The sequence below is a fragment of the Eremothecium cymbalariae genome, chromosome 4, assembly GCF_000235365.1.
Source record: "Eremothecium cymbalariae DBVPG#7215 chromosome 4, complete sequence".
Lineage (NCBI taxonomy): Eukaryota > Fungi > Ascomycota > Saccharomycetes > Saccharomycetales > Saccharomycetaceae > Eremothecium > Eremothecium cymbalariae.
The window spans coordinates 1,257,466-1,272,370 of record NC_016452.1 but is presented as its reverse complement, the minus strand read 5'-3'; the positions used below and the strand labels follow the sequence as shown (position 1 = coordinate 1,272,370).

At 39.4% G+C, this 14,905-nt stretch overlaps 6 protein-coding genes and 1 further gene across 6 annotated transcripts; 3 read left to right on the top strand and 4 right to left on the bottom strand.

The window, feature by feature from the left end:
- Positions 1 to 576: 576 nt before the first annotated feature.
- Ecym_4651 lies at positions 577 to 3,560 on the bottom strand (the record flags this gene model as incomplete).
- Positions 3,561 to 3,786: 226 nt separating this feature from the next.
- NTO1 (Nto1p) lies at positions 3,787 to 5,961 on the bottom strand (the record flags this gene model as incomplete). Its single annotated transcript, XM_003646442.1, has 1 exon — positions 3,787 to 5,961. One exon carries the CDS (start codon positions 5,959 to 5,961, stop codon positions 3,787 to 3,789), a length of 2,175 nt encoding a protein of 724 aa, XP_003646490.1.
- Positions 5,962 to 6,586: 625 nt separating this feature from the next.
- Positions 6,587 to 8,152, bottom strand: CMR1 (Cmr1p; the record flags this gene model as incomplete). The annotated part of the gene is made up of 1 exon (XM_003646441.1): positions 6,587 to 8,152. One exon carries the CDS (start codon positions 8,150 to 8,152, stop codon positions 6,587 to 6,589), a length of 1,566 nt encoding a protein of 521 aa, XP_003646489.1.
- Positions 8,153 to 8,350: 198 nt separating this feature from the next.
- DMO2 (Dmo2p) lies at positions 8,351 to 8,686 on the top strand (the record flags this gene model as incomplete). Its single annotated transcript, XM_003646440.1, has 1 exon — positions 8,351 to 8,686. One exon carries the CDS (start codon positions 8,351 to 8,353, stop codon positions 8,684 to 8,686), a length of 336 nt encoding a protein of 111 aa, XP_003646488.1.
- Positions 8,687 to 8,859: 173 nt separating this feature from the next.
- Positions 8,860 to 10,512, bottom strand: STE7 (mitogen-activated protein kinase kinase STE7; the record flags this gene model as incomplete). The annotated part of the gene is made up of 1 exon (XM_003646439.1): positions 8,860 to 10,512. The coding sequence occupies one exon, from the start codon at positions 10,510 to 10,512 to the stop codon at positions 8,860 to 8,862; it is 1,653 nt and encodes a 550-aa protein (XP_003646487.1).
- An 822-nt stretch (positions 10,513 to 11,334) lies between these two features.
- Positions 11,335 to 12,807, top strand: DHH1 (DExD/H-box ATP-dependent RNA helicase DHH1; the record flags this gene model as incomplete). The annotated part of the gene is made up of 1 exon (XM_003646438.1): positions 11,335 to 12,807. One exon carries the CDS (start codon positions 11,335 to 11,337, stop codon positions 12,805 to 12,807), a length of 1,473 nt encoding a protein of 490 aa, XP_003646486.1.
- A 1,072-nt stretch (positions 12,808 to 13,879) lies between these two features.
- Positions 13,880 to 14,806, top strand: PNP1 (purine-nucleoside phosphorylase; the record flags this gene model as incomplete). Its single annotated transcript, XM_003646437.1, has 1 exon — positions 13,880 to 14,806. The coding sequence occupies one exon, from the start codon at positions 13,880 to 13,882 to the stop codon at positions 14,804 to 14,806; it is 927 nt and encodes a 308-aa protein (XP_003646485.1).
- Positions 14,807 to 14,905: the final 99 nt, after the last annotated feature.

Genomic DNA, 14,905 nt, shown 5'->3' with positions numbered 1-14,905 from the left:
TATCCCTTCGTAAATGGTTTTATAACTCTCCAACACGTTTTTATTTCTATGGTACAACTAATAGGAACCACCAAATGATACCTTTTTTCTCTCTCAAAAACCTAACAATGTGTTGTAAAACTCTGAAAAATTGTCCCTTTTGATACTTTCCTTGGCAACCAGCAATCTCACTTGATCCCTCCAAAGCAAGAATTAAAAACCTTTAAGAAACCAAGGCTCTCTATATCTTGCTATTACTCCGACTGTGTAGTCTTGCACAAACCTTTTTGTTTACGAAGAAATCGAGACTATGGATTGCCACTTTGAGTCCATTAAGGTCAACAATTTCCACCTGATCAACCTAATTGAAGCTGGACCCCTTTCACCGTAGATGGTGATGTTTGAGGTGTGGGGGAATATTATGGAGGCATCACGAGTAATGATAAGGACAGCCAGCTATATCTGAGCATTACCTAAGGGTGTAGGATCGAGTTTATATAAGCGTATTTTTCGATGTTGTTTATGTGTTTGTGTATGCGTTTGTGTGTTTGCGGGTAGACAATTAGTAGGTGTCTCTTGGTGTGATCGGTTACCGGTTCACTTGTTGCAATGGCAGGAGCAGCCAGGGACGGGGCAGACGATGTGCCTTTCAAACCACTCCTCTGCATGGCCGGCATGCATTCCGTGGTTACATGAGAGGCAGAAACTGAACCATTCGTTAAGCTTTAGGCGTCTTGCTTCTCTTGTCGTCGGATCTTGGTTTTCTGAATGAAGGTCAGAGTCAGAGGCAGCGCCGGTGATGACGATAGGGAGGTTACCTGTGCCTAGGGGTAGTAGGCATATTGCACATCTGGGATAGGCGGTGGAGCAGTGGGGACAGGAGTGCTTTTGGGTGGGAGAATCAGAGGTGGGAGGGTTTGTGACGCTATTCCACGAAAACTTTTTGGACGTGGGAAGAGCCTTGATGCCGCTTCCTTGTCTGGGTACTATGTTTGGGTTCTCGAGGGGTTTGTTTATGTTCTTGTTACATTTGAGGCATTGAAGGAACATCTGACGGGGACGGACTTGTACTTTAACTTGGCCCAAGCTGTTTCTGGATAATTTAGTGCGTAGGACGTCGAATTTTGAACGAATTGCGAATAATTGCCAAGAGTTGAGCATTTCTCTGTAGATATGGATCCATTCATCCACACGGGTATCTTTGAAGTAACGAGGGCAGCCGAAAATCGATAATAATGCTGCAGTTTGAACGTCGCTTGTTTTAGTTACGTAGGACTGCAGGAGGTCGATACTGTTTGGGGTGATTCCAGTCAGAATTAGTCCTTCTAGTTCACCATTTTCTATGACGCTGGATACTGTTCTTTCCAAAAATCTTGTTAAATCACCATCATTTAAAAATCTGAGTGCAACTCCAAGCCTCTCTCTTAATGAAATGGCACTTTCATACAGTATGTCCCACCAATCGTTGTCTGCAATAAATGAAAATATTACTCGTAAATATGGATCATCCAATTCTGATGATAGACGCCGACATTGCTGTCGCCATGCATTGTTTCCCGGTTGGTCTTTGTAGGCCAAATATCCAGCTATGGCTGTTGCAATTAGTCTCAATCTTTCCTTTTTAGCCGAACTAAGAATCTCTATGGCTTTTTGAATGTCTCCGAAGAAGACCGCCCATCCTGCAGCTTTCTCATAATTGTTTAGTGCAATTAGGTTATTATATTTCTCCTCTATCTCCGCAGGGGATAAATCCCAGCCAGATATTATCATGCAGAGTTTACGCTGAACTTGTTTTGATGTATTGACAAATGTACCAATATTTCTACCACTATTGCTTCGAAGTTTAGTTTTTTTCGCATGAGAATAATCCTCTCCAGTTCTTTATTTAGTTGTTTCTCGGTAAAGGAACTACCCTCCTTGTACCTTGATTGGTTGGATAGACCGTCCAGTCCATTCCATATGCCTAAAATTCCCTCATAGCCTAGATCTAAATCCCCTGAAACCATAGTGCCATCATCCACAGATGATTTCGCGATAGCAATCCATCTCCATGTATTTCTAATATAAGCATTATTTTGCAAAGATATTGATTGGTCTATCATCTCAATAGTTGAGATCGGGTCTAACCCGTACCCTAACGCTGCTCTTTTCCTCATAATGGTACTGATATCATTTTGAAGCAGCTTCTCAGGCTTAACAAAAAACCTACGCTCAATTATACTTCCATGATCTTCACCGTCTTCCTGTTCATCATCTGTTTCGAAATCTGAGTTGTTGAATTCTTGATCAACACTATTAGCCTCCTCAAAGTCTGAGTCGACATTATTAACATTTTCACTTAGATCTAAATCTTCGAAAGTTAAGTTCTTCATCCCAGCAATTAGTTTTTTTGCCATGGATTGCTGTGTGTCACTACATGTCCGAAGTTCACTTGATTCGCACTTATTGTCATTCAATACAATAAAACTATTATAATTGTTAAAGGAAACTTTTGACACAGCTTCTGGGGTCGTCATACGATATATGGTACCCGACTGTCTCATGCAAATATAATTTGAGTCTCCATTGTCTTTTGGAATGTAATCAAAAGTAACAACGCGATCATACGTAGTAGTAATATCCTTAACAGTAGACACAAAAATTGACTCCAAATAGTTTGTAGGGGACATTTTACCCGTATCACTATTATTTTTGTTAGATATTTTAGGAACCGTTCCAAGTCGCCAGCGCCTAATCACTTCCCCACCATGCAAAGTTGAAAACTCAGATTCGCGAACAGCAGACCATCGGAAGCATGAATTCATATATTTACGTGATGCAGCGCCTTGCCCAACCAATTTGTCAAATTTTAATATTGGATGCACTTCTGAGTAGTCTGAAGAATTTGAATAGGCAACAAGCCTTCTTCTATCCCATATTGCCAAGGTTCCATCATCTCCATATGAGGAAAACTGCAAATTATTATATGGGTTAACTTTTATGTCATATGATAACTTCGAAGGGTGTTGGAATACTGGATTTGGAGATCTCAAGTCAATTTCTTTGATAAGTTTGGTACTAGCCGCAAGGATATTAGTATCATCCAAGAATTTTAGAGATACAGTACTCTCATTGGCACAGTAAGAGAAAGATGGATTAACAATATTAGAACTAGTACTCTGATAATTGACATCCCAGACCAACAAAGAAGGATCATTCCTATTCCTGTCTAACCCCATAGCAACCAAACCATTGTTATTAATGCTTAAAGTATTGATCGCTCTTTGCTGTTTCGCTCTGACCTTAATATCAAAAGCATCAGATCCGCCTAATACAACTTCTGTATCCATTTCCAGAACATTAAATAACCTCAGATATCCTGTTTTTTCAGCAACACCAACAAGACCTACTTCAGCTTGTGAATAATCCAAACAAGTAATACTGCTGAAATCTTTAAATGTGTTTAACTTCACTATGGAACTATCTAACTCATCATTAGGGTCAACCCTATAATGAGTAACTTCGTCTCTAGTAGGATTTACAGACAAATAATCAAACCACCCATCATGGGACCAATTAGACACCTGCTTAATAAAACCCATATTGTATTACACTATTGTGATACCTTATTGGATACCAGGTACTCTGTTAGTTTCTGAATTCTCTAATATCCTTCGTTGAAAATCATTGACGGGTTATGTTCATAATACAGCCGTTACCCTACGCAGATCAGAGTATGAAGAGATTACTACTGTTACAACTAACTAAATTAGTTAAACTAGAGAGCGATAAGAACCTGGATGAAAAAGTTCATGAAGCAGGTAAATATCACCTTAATAGCGCTTTCAACATTCTTTCTTGCGCAGGCGTAAATTCCTCTTCAATTTCACTTAACTCCTCTTCCTTCATCAATAAGGGCCCCGACCAAGCAACTTCGCGTACCTCATTCCCATCAAAAGTAAAATCTCGAGAGAGTAGCTTATGAATATCAATCTTGTCAATCTTAGCTATCTGTTTATTAAACTTCCTTTGACAAATACTCAACTTGGAATTTATTTGAAGCAGGGTGTCTTCTCGCATAAATAATCTGTCAAACACTGATGTGACTTCATGTGAAAACGCAGTGATACTTGGATACTCATCATCTTCAACCTTTCTTAGAATATTTGCGAATTCAGGTTCAATCTTTCTAATAACTTGAAAATCTTTAGTTTCCCATAATGGGGTAACATTCTTCTGCAAGAGATACCTGACTGGATGGAACCAAATGTTATTTATTGTCGCTTTTGCTTCGTCCTTCAATAAAGCAGCTTGCTGACGTTTCTCGAGTAGATGGCTTAGTTCTTCTAATTTATTCAAATCTTTAAGCAAAACCTCGGCGAAGTCTATGCGTTTTTGAAGTTCCACTGTGCCTAATGTGTTAAATGAGCTTGGATCAAACTTTCTCACCAATGGCGCGCCTCTTTTTAATTCCCTTTTCATGGACCAATATTTGCATAAATCTATTGCTAACTTTTCGGAGTCTGGAATGTCGAAAGTAGCTACGACTTGGTTTACGACTTGTATAAATAAATTTGGGGCAATTGGTGTACTCCGGTTTGTCTTCCAACGAATTTTGGTGTCCTGGTGGGTATCTAATTGAGAGACTTTATTGCTTTCTTGTAACATTACTTCCTTGATATTCCGAAAATACCTTCTCGCCTTTATGATTCCAATTTGGCAATCCCCCCAGCCAGAAGGAGAATGCTTATCACAAAAGCTTTCTAACTTCATTCCAGGTCTAAAGTTCTTGGATGCAGCTTCTAGAACAGTGCAGCCACCAAAGTTCATGAATAACCCAGCCCTCTTGGCACATGTAACATGATAAGCTGCAAAGCAGTTTTTGTTGGCACACTGTATACAGGCACCCACCTTTTGTTTGCAAATGTAACAATTCAATCTCCAACGACTTTTTGGAACTATATAAATACCTTCTATCGGCTCCATGTAGTGTATATTAGCAAAAAATAACTCAGGAATCCAAATGGCACATATGACATGGCCCCACGAGCCTGTATCTGTTTGCTTGAATGCGCCTGTATGACTTGGACAAAACAAGCAATTGATTTTTCTGTTCTTAGAAATCATACAGCGTCGACATAGCCATTGACCTTCAGGGATGAATACTACTCCATAGCATTCCTGATGTACAGCAACGTCGCAGCCGTCGCAAAATACAATTGCATTAGAAGTATCAGAGTCGGTCCCCCCACAAATAGCACAAGGCTGGTCTACCGAATATCCACTACCATCATCAGATCCATACAATTCGAAGTGTGCCCATGCTGCACGAGACTCGTGTGAATTTGATATAACATTCGTGGAACTTCTCTGAGGAATTTTTTTTTCCAAATGAAACCACTCAGTTTCCAAAATCGTCATTATGATCTCGAATATTTCATGATTAAGTAGCTTCTTCGAACCCTTGAGCCTGGTATTATTCAGAAATTGTAAATAAAGATCATCTTGCTCATCCATATCATATTCGACCTGAAAATCCTTCAGATGTGGAGAAATATTTATGAAATAATCGTTCTCATTGTGTATCAAATTATCGGTTTTTTTCAGGTATGGCATTGTTCGTACATCTGCTCCCATAACTACCATATTAGATCTATAACCATACTTCTGAAACTGACTACTGACCTTATACTTCCCATTTAGCTGTGAAATTGTTATACGACAAGGCCTAAAGCATGTCTTTTTTAACTGCGGGCCCAAAGGTTCTACCGTAACCTTATTATTAAATATAATCTGTTTCAATGGACTCCCTTGCATTAAAGACCCAGAATTTTTTTTGCCATCCTCCAAATCTGAGGTACCACTTGCTTCATTGTCTCTTTCCAGTATTAAAGGCAGTAATTCATGATGATTAAGTTCAGGGTAAAAATCAGTGTAAGACTTTTCTTCTCTCAACTTAGGACCTTCATCTCGAGCCCTTAGTGGTATTTTACCATGTGACATTATATTTGCATGGAAATGATTCACTAGCGAAGTCTAGTCTATTACCAAGGCTCGTTTAGGTTTCTTATTAATTTGATGATGTCTTTGTTTTGGAAAGCAGGTAATCTGTTACTTGGTTCAGAATTTCATCTCGCGTTTGAACATCATGTGATTGCGGAGACCAGTTTAACGTTTTAGATGGGCTAGGCAACGGCAGTATCAGGGTTCAAATGCTTGGACAAAATAATATCAAAGTAGTGGAATACATCCAAGTTTCAGATATTAGCGGTTTTCTTAGCGCTAAAAATACGATCTTACTGTAAAATTGGTGATCTCAGTTACAAAGTAATCTGCAACTTCATCTGTACGTGTGGTGATGGGTGCTCCAGCTATTTGAAAAGGTTAGAGTTGGTATAATTTCAGTAGTTGTAATATGAATTCGTTATGTTATGTATTTATTATTATTCATTGGCAGTAATTTTCCCATAGGTGGGAATTGGTATTTTCACTATTTAAATACACTGTTTCCCGCCGTAAAGTGGATAAAAATAAATTGGAAAATGCGAGATCTTGTGCTACACATTCTCCTTTTGTAATTAATCTACTAAAATCTACTATTAGGTTTTTGAAACGTTGGAGTTGACAATTAATCCCGTTGTTCATTGGTAAAAAGAAAGACTTTACCACTTGAGTTACCACCTACTATCCAATTTTGCAATGGGTGCCAACTTAGAACAGCAGGTACAGTAGATGTAGGTAGGTGTGCCAGCTGTTCCCCAGAGCTACTGTAGATATCAATGGCTCTTTTCATGTTCGCTATTGCAAAAACATCCATGTTAGGCTTGAATTTCGCCTTTAAAATGCTAACCCATCTACCTGTTTTACAGTTATGCTGAATAGTTAGTTTCGGACTTATGTGTCCCCGTATATTATCGTTAACGTCAAAGAGTCTAATTGTATTATCGTATCCATTGCAGACCAATGTGCCGTCAATTGGAGAAAATGATATCGCGGAAATTGACAGTCTTGATTCATAAGTAGAAACTACTTCGTGGCTTGAAAATTCTTCGTATTGTGACCAATCAGGATTGACCACAATCTTTCGCATATCCCAGATCTTCAAAGTTCGGTCTAAGGAACCAGTGGCAATTTCATAAACCCTTTTTGGATTGATTGCCATGGATCCGATTTTTTTGTCTGATAACCTGAGGAAATTAATTGCATTGGGCTTCGCTCTGAGATCGAACTGCGTAAATTCACCCCCCAATGTGGTAATTAGTAACAAATTTGGATCAGAATAGCTGAATTGACAATCACTAATGCCTAATGGCTCCCCATAATCGTTCTTTAATACGGCTAACTCTTCACTGTTCAAGTTATCTAAGTGGATAGAACGCAGAGACCCGTCATACGAAGCGGTTAGTAACTTACTACTGTCTGCTGGAAACGTATCAATCTTCGCCACATTTCTCGAAAACATTTTAAATCGTGTTATTTCAGGTTCTGCAAGTTCGTCATTTAGATCAGGCATCTCATCTGCAACATTCCATAACCCAACTGTACCTCCTGTATCTCCACCGACAATAAGCTTTTTTTCTTGAGATGGATGAAAATACATCGCAGTGATTCGTTCATAACCAATCGCAAGCTCCTTTGGATCATATATTTCATATTGAGATAGTTGAAATTCCGTTTGTAGCTGTTTTATTTCTGTAGTCGGCCGTTGATGCTTCTTCAATTCTTCAAAAAAATCACCACTGGAGAAACTCCCATCAGAGTAAACCTTAAATTTAGCTAGCAGCTCAGACTTATCCTCATCTTTCAATAAATCACCCAGTTTAATATCGCCAACAAGTTGGGTATTTTTCAGTTCCTGCAGCCCATCAAGTTCCCGACCGGCGTCTGAATTCCCTACCACTTTCATCAACTCGCTGTCATTCACATTCGGGATCCCATCCGCCTCTGCTGATTCTCCCCTCAATCGTCTAGATCTACGTGTAGGAATTACCGCAGTTTTAGCCTCAGATTTTAATGTACCTTTTGACACCTTTTTCTTCGGAGGTGGAACAGCTTTCAACTTTGGTTTCTCGCCGACGCCAGCTTCCCTCTTAAGCTGGGATGACATTCCATTTAGGTTTAATTTTTTTAAAAGGTCATTGTTCCTCTTGATATTCTCCAAACGTCGTTGGCGGAACTCATTATTGCCTAGCATGTCTTGAATAGATACTTTAAACGATTCTTTCTTATATTCTTTTGACTTTGAATTCGCGTAGTAACGTTAATCGTTGTTTCATATTTTTTTGTTGTACGTCCATAATTAGAGCGAAATAGTGGTCTTAAATCAACTGACACAACCTAGTTAAACGGGGGAGCTCTACGTGTTTGGAAAAAAGTGACGGTGCTATTGAAGATGTCTAGTAATATATTCGCAGTATTCAATCCACCTCCTACGAGGAATCTTGAAGATGATGAATCAAAGGATTGTTTACCCTGTCAAATTATGAGCACTGTTTTTTCAGTTGGCTTTGGATCATATCTATTAAGTGGGAAGGCATTTGAATATTCTATGAAAGATAAAATGAAGGGTATAACAGTAGAAGAATTCAATAGGATGAATCCTAAATGGTGGCGGGTATCAGTGAAGAATCTGGGCGGAGCGTTTATTATCCTTGGATTGGTTAGGGGTACGGAGGGATGGCTTTGGACAACAAAAAAGCTTGAAACAGTGTTTTCATCAAGTAATTAGTACTAAAATTAGAACTTCAAAACAATGGATAATTAGTTCCAAGGCAGCTCAAGTTTGTGCATACAAAAAGAGAGCCTGATTAAATGCCATATTAGCATGATATATTTTATATAGGTATGTACGTATAGAATCGACGCTGCTTTTCTTTTTTGCTCGTTTGTGCCCTTGTGTCATTACCTCCCACCTCTGGCTGCAGTAGCAGCTTGTGCAGACCTCTCTAATTGTCTATTTACCAACTTTGCCCTTTCAATCTTTTCACGCTGAATCATCTTGTCTTCTTTAACCCTTTTTTTGATCTTTTTACACCAGTGTCTAAATGTCCTTTGATAATCGTCGTTGTTGTTGTACTTGGTTATATAAGTGTGGGACATGAGTTCCTGCAGAGATGACCGTTTACGTTCATCTTTAACACAGCAGCTATTGACAAAATCGACTAGTTCCGAAGAAAAGTCACCCTTATAGGGGAGACGTGGTGGACCCTCGTTAACTATCCTTTGCAATAGATCTAGAATGCCTTCGGGTGTGTCATTATGACCTCCTAGAGGGAATTCGCCAGTCACCAACTCTATTATCATGAGACCAAGGGACCACACGTCACCCTTAGTCGAGTAGCAACTGCCCTGAATGCGCTCTGGAGACATGTAAGTAGATGTGCCAACAAAGGTGTCGGCAATAGAGTCAATCATTTTCTTGGAAACTCCAAAGTCACATATTTTGACATAACCTTTGGAGTTGATCAGTATGTTAGAGGGTTTAATATCTCGATGAATGATCTTATACTCATGATATAAATAAGATAGTCCATTTAATACTGCATATGAAATTTTTGACAAGGAAAGCTCAGTGAACCACGAAGTTGAAGAATTAATTGGCTCATCATTTCTAGTGCAAGAACGCCTATAAGTACCGGAGATCTTGTCAAGAGATCCACAGTCCATGTACTCCATAAGAATAATAATCTCATGGTTTGTTATTGTAGTGTAATATGCGCCAAAAAATCCAACAATATTTATGTGATCCTTCACATTCTTCATAATAGTAAGTTCTCTCATCAACTGGTTCCTGACCAACTCGCTGTTCTCTACAGGAATTGACTTTTTAGCAATGATTCGTGAATCCGGTACATGTAACGTCTTTACAACTGTACCCGAATTTCCAGCACCAATCTTGCCCAACTGAACCAGATCTTCAAGTTGTATATCGTTGTTATCATCGTGAAAGATAGATAACCTTGAAAACTTCTTTGATAAACTATGATGTCCACGTGTGTTATTCATAACGTTCTCAGGTGTAATAGGACTAATGCTATTCGACGAATTTTCCGAATTAGTAGGACTCGGCTGTGCAATAACCACCCTCGACTTCACTCCTTGTGGTTCAATCTTCAAATTCAACGGCTTCTTAAGACGCTTCATATGCAACGTAAGCTTCCCATTCGATCGCCCATTATCATTTGAGGACGAGGAGGACTGCGAAGACAATGTCCTACTCGCCTTATGCGTATTTCCACCGCCTTCGTCTGCAGACGACGACAGCGACGAAGAACGTCCAATTGAGGTCTGCCGACTATTGGGATGCCCACTTCTGCTCTTATCCTTACTTGAAGGAGTTGTGAGACCTTGGGGAGAAAGAACCATCCCACGAATCATCCCATCATCCCTCTCATGTCTGCCTATAGGCACTGGCTCCTGTCTTTCTTGTCTCGCAGGCTCACCCTCAAAAACATCAGTTCCTTCATCCCTAGATTCATGACTGCTGGACTCCAGTGTTAACTTCTTGAAATTCTTTCGCTTTAAACTCCTAGGTTGGAAGAAGTGTTGACTCATCTGTTTCAACTATAGCCATCTGACGGCTCCCTAGCTACTATATATCTAGTACCCCGCAACTGGTTTCACGATGCAGAATAACGAACAGGTAGGAAGGGACGAAACTAATACACGAGGAGCGCTGCCGTCCTTTGCGTGTTTAAGAAGATCGGCCAATATTTTAATTTGAACGCTACGCCTTTCAAATCCCCACTACGCCAGTTTTTTGCAAGCAAACATCTACCAGAAAACGCTGTCACTGCAAAGCCAAACATAGTAACACTTCGCTGGCCCCACTGAAGCTTCTTTTTACATTTCCATACATCCAACAAGGGAATCCATCAACCTGGACAAATGCACGCCAGAATCTGAAACTTCCTGATCCCTTTACCGGCATCTGACGGGGGGGGGGGGGGCTCGAGACTCGTCTGTTGTGTACCGCATATATGCGGCTTTCCTCGGTTCGAGGCCGTGGAGGCAGACGCTTACGTAATTATAATATCATCACGTGATATAATTGTTACCCGGCCATTAAGATGTAGCATTTTTCACGAACATCAAACATCGAAAATTTCCGGGACCTCAAAAGAAGCTAAATGTTACAGACGAAAAATTTTACTTATATTTGCTTCTTCTGTAGCTGGACTGGGTGGCAAACAAACTCCTTCAGTAAGAAGTTTGAACAAGAAAGACGATCAAACAAGCGAAATAAGCAGTGAATATTATCAAGCTAGGAGGTATTTAAGGATACAGGAAATCAAAAGATAGGAGAGTAGACAGGACAATATCGAGAAAGAGATTGTAAGGCTTTTTAATTTTAATATTTAAGAAATTTGGTAAATAATGAGCGAAGACGATTGGAAAAAAAATTTGAACATACCTAAGAAGGATACCAGGCCTCAGACAGATGATGTTTTGAATACTAAGGGGAATACGTTTGAGGATTTTTACTTAAAGCGAGAATTGTTGATGGGTATCTTTGAAGCTGGATTTGAGAAACCATCTCCGATTCAGGAAGAGGCGATTCCAATTGCGTTAACGAGGAGGGATATTTTGGCGAGGGCCAAGAATGGTACTGGTAAGACGGCTGCGTTTGTTATTCCTACTTTGGAGATTGTGAAGCCTAAGGTGAACAAGATTCAGGCGTTGATAATGGTTCCGACAAGGGAATTGGCGTTGCAAACGTCGCAGGTGGTGAGGACACTTGGGAAGCATTGTGGGCTTTCATGTATGGTTACCACGGGCGGTACGAACTTGAGGGATGATATTATGAGGTTAAACGAGCCGGTACACGTTCTTGTTGGTACTCCAGGTAGGGTATTGGATTTAGCGTCTAGGAAGGTTGCGGATCTAAGCGAGTGTTCTCTTTTTATTATGGATGAGGCAGACAAGATGTTAAGTCGTGATTTTAAGTCTTTAATTGAACAGATTTTGTCGTTTCTACCTTCCAGTCACCAGTCTCTCTTGTTTAGTGCCACGTTTCCGCTTACAGTGAAGGAATTTATGGTGAAGCATTTGAATAAACCTTACGAGATCAATCTAATGGACGAGTTAACTTTGAAGGGTATTACGCAGTATTATGCATTTGTAGAAGAAAGGCAAAAACTGCATTGTTTGAACACTTTGTTTAGCAAATTGCAGATCAATCAGGCTATTATCTTTTGTAATTCTACGAATAGGGTGGAGCTATTAGCGAAGAAAATTACGGATCTCGGTTACTCATGTTATTACTCTCATGCAAGAATGAAACAACAAGAAAGGAACAAAGTCTTCCATGAATTCCGTCAAGGAAAAGTTCGTACTTTAGTTTGTTCGGACTTATTAACTCGTGGTATCGACATCCAAGCTGTCAATGTTGTTATCAATTTTGATTTCCCAAAAACCGCCGAGACTTACTTACATCGTATTGGTAGATCCGGGAGATTTGGTCACTTGGGTTTAGCCATTAATTTAATTAACTGGAATGATCGTTTCAATCTATACAAGATTGAACAGGAATTGGGAACGGAGATTGCATCAATTCCTACGCAAATTGATAAGGCGTTGTATGTTGCAGATGATACCACTGCTGTACCACTGCCTTTCCCTCTAGATACAGTACAAGGTGCAAGTGAGCAGCATCTACAACGGACTCTTCCTCTACATAACCCAGCACAAGTTAATGGGATACCCCAACAGCAGTTGCCTTCGCAGATACAACAACAACCATTCAACCCAGCTTTTCAACAGGCCCAACCGCCTCAGCAGCTATTTCCAACTCAGATATATCAGCAAGGTGTTCAACCTCAGCAATTTGCTCAAATGCCACAATATTGATGTAAATGGACCATGCGTTGCTAAGCTATTTCTCCAGTATTTTTTTTTTCGTTTCTGTTTACTTTTACTAGAGCAGTTTCTTACTTTCAATCATCTCTACAACTGTACACTAGGTATACTTACCATCTCTGTTACAACTAACAAACGCAATTCAAGTGAAACAAGATTCTACTAGGTTTGAAGGGGATACTATACATAGACTACAATGTGTTAAATCCAACATGGCGTTATTCATTGCCATCTGTATATTACTAATTTCACCTTTTTTTCAAGCGGAGATACAGGATTACTTTAATTACATTTTAATTGTATCATTCAATCTGCCATTACCAGATGTTATCTATGGTATCATTTACTTCAACGACTGCATACGTTAATGATTTATCCTTTAATGATTTTTCCTAACTTTATTTTATGCCATTTTAAGAGGCATTGCGTCACAAAATGTTTAAACTATCCAAAATGCTCAACTTGACCCGTGCATATTTCAATTGAAAATATAGAACTGTTGAAAAAGGTTTATATTCATTCTTTCCTTGAGTTAAATGGCTCAATTCAGTCCACTGTTTCAAATGATATCATAGATTACAAAATTATTAAAAGGATTAGCTCGTCCCTGATGTCTTTGTTACCCAATCCAGGGAATGATTAACATCAAACAGCGCATAAAATCCAAACCATTTCGAATTTGTTACCATAAAAACAAATTTACACACACCACATTATACTACTTATCCATCTTCCTATCAACCTCCATTACCACATTCCAGTGTTGGTTGGGGCGCTGCACTATTTTGGAGCAGCAGAATATTTACTACATAGATAAAAACAAACACAGAAGGATGTACGGTGATCAGCTGTATTATCTTGACCAAATTGTACCAGTTTATATCTAATTTGACGGTTTTTTTTCACCTTTTTTATATTGAAATTTTTAAATACTGTTCGGTTGATAGAAAAGTTCCCGCAAAGCCTTAAAAGTGAAAACTCGAAGACATTGCTCAAGGAGAGCGTACATCACTTCCACAACTTAACCTAATTATCAGGATCATAAAGTCAAGATAAATCTATCATGAGTAAAATGGACATAGAACAGCAAAACCAACTAATTAAAGAAGCTGCAGCTTATTTGTTAAAGAAAATCAAATCCCACTATGGTTCTGATGATGGATTTCAACCACAGGCTCTTATCATTTGTGGTTCTGGTTTATCAGGTATTTCTAAAAGACTCTCTAGGGAACAAAAGCCCATGTCCATCCCGTACTCCGAGATTCCTGGTTTTAAATCAGGTACCGTTGCCGGCCACAGCAGTGAATTGGTTTTTGGTGTAATGAACAATACACCTGTTGTCCTGATGAAAGGTAGACTACACGGCTACGAAGGTCATGCTTTGCACGAGACAACATTTCCCATTCGTGTGTTGCATCAATTGGGCACTGTCAAAACTTTGATTGTCACCAATGCGTCTGGAGGATTAAACAGGAAGATCAAGGAATGTGAATTAGTGTGCCTCAATGATCATATTAGTTTGCCGGGAATGACTGGTAATAATGCTTTGGTTGGCCCTAATTTTGACGAATATGGGCCCAGGTTTCTTGCAATTTCTGATGCCTATGATTTTGGATTGAGAAAATTGTTATTCCAAAAGCATAAAGAGCTTGGTATGGAACGGAAGTTGCATGAGGGTGTTTATGCTCATGTTTCAGGGCCCACTTATGAAAGTAGAGCTGAGAGCAGATTCTTAACATCACTTGGAGCTGACTGTGTTGGTATGAGCACCGTTCCTGAGGTTATAGTTGCAAGACATTGCGGATGGAAAGTGCTAGCATTGTCTTTAATCACTAATGTTGTCGTTTTAGATCCACCCTCCAGCGTTTTTGCTGAGAACCCGGAGTCTTTAACAGCAGGTAAAGCTGACCACGAAGAAGTATTGAGGAATGGATTGAAGGCTTCAGCGGATGTGGAAAGATTACTTGAGGAGGTGGTTGGTCATTTGTAGACCCAGGATGACAATGTCTATACATTTAGTATGAAATAGTATAGTATATATATAATATTACGGCTTCGAACTGGAAGCTGAAAGTCACAACAAAAAAAC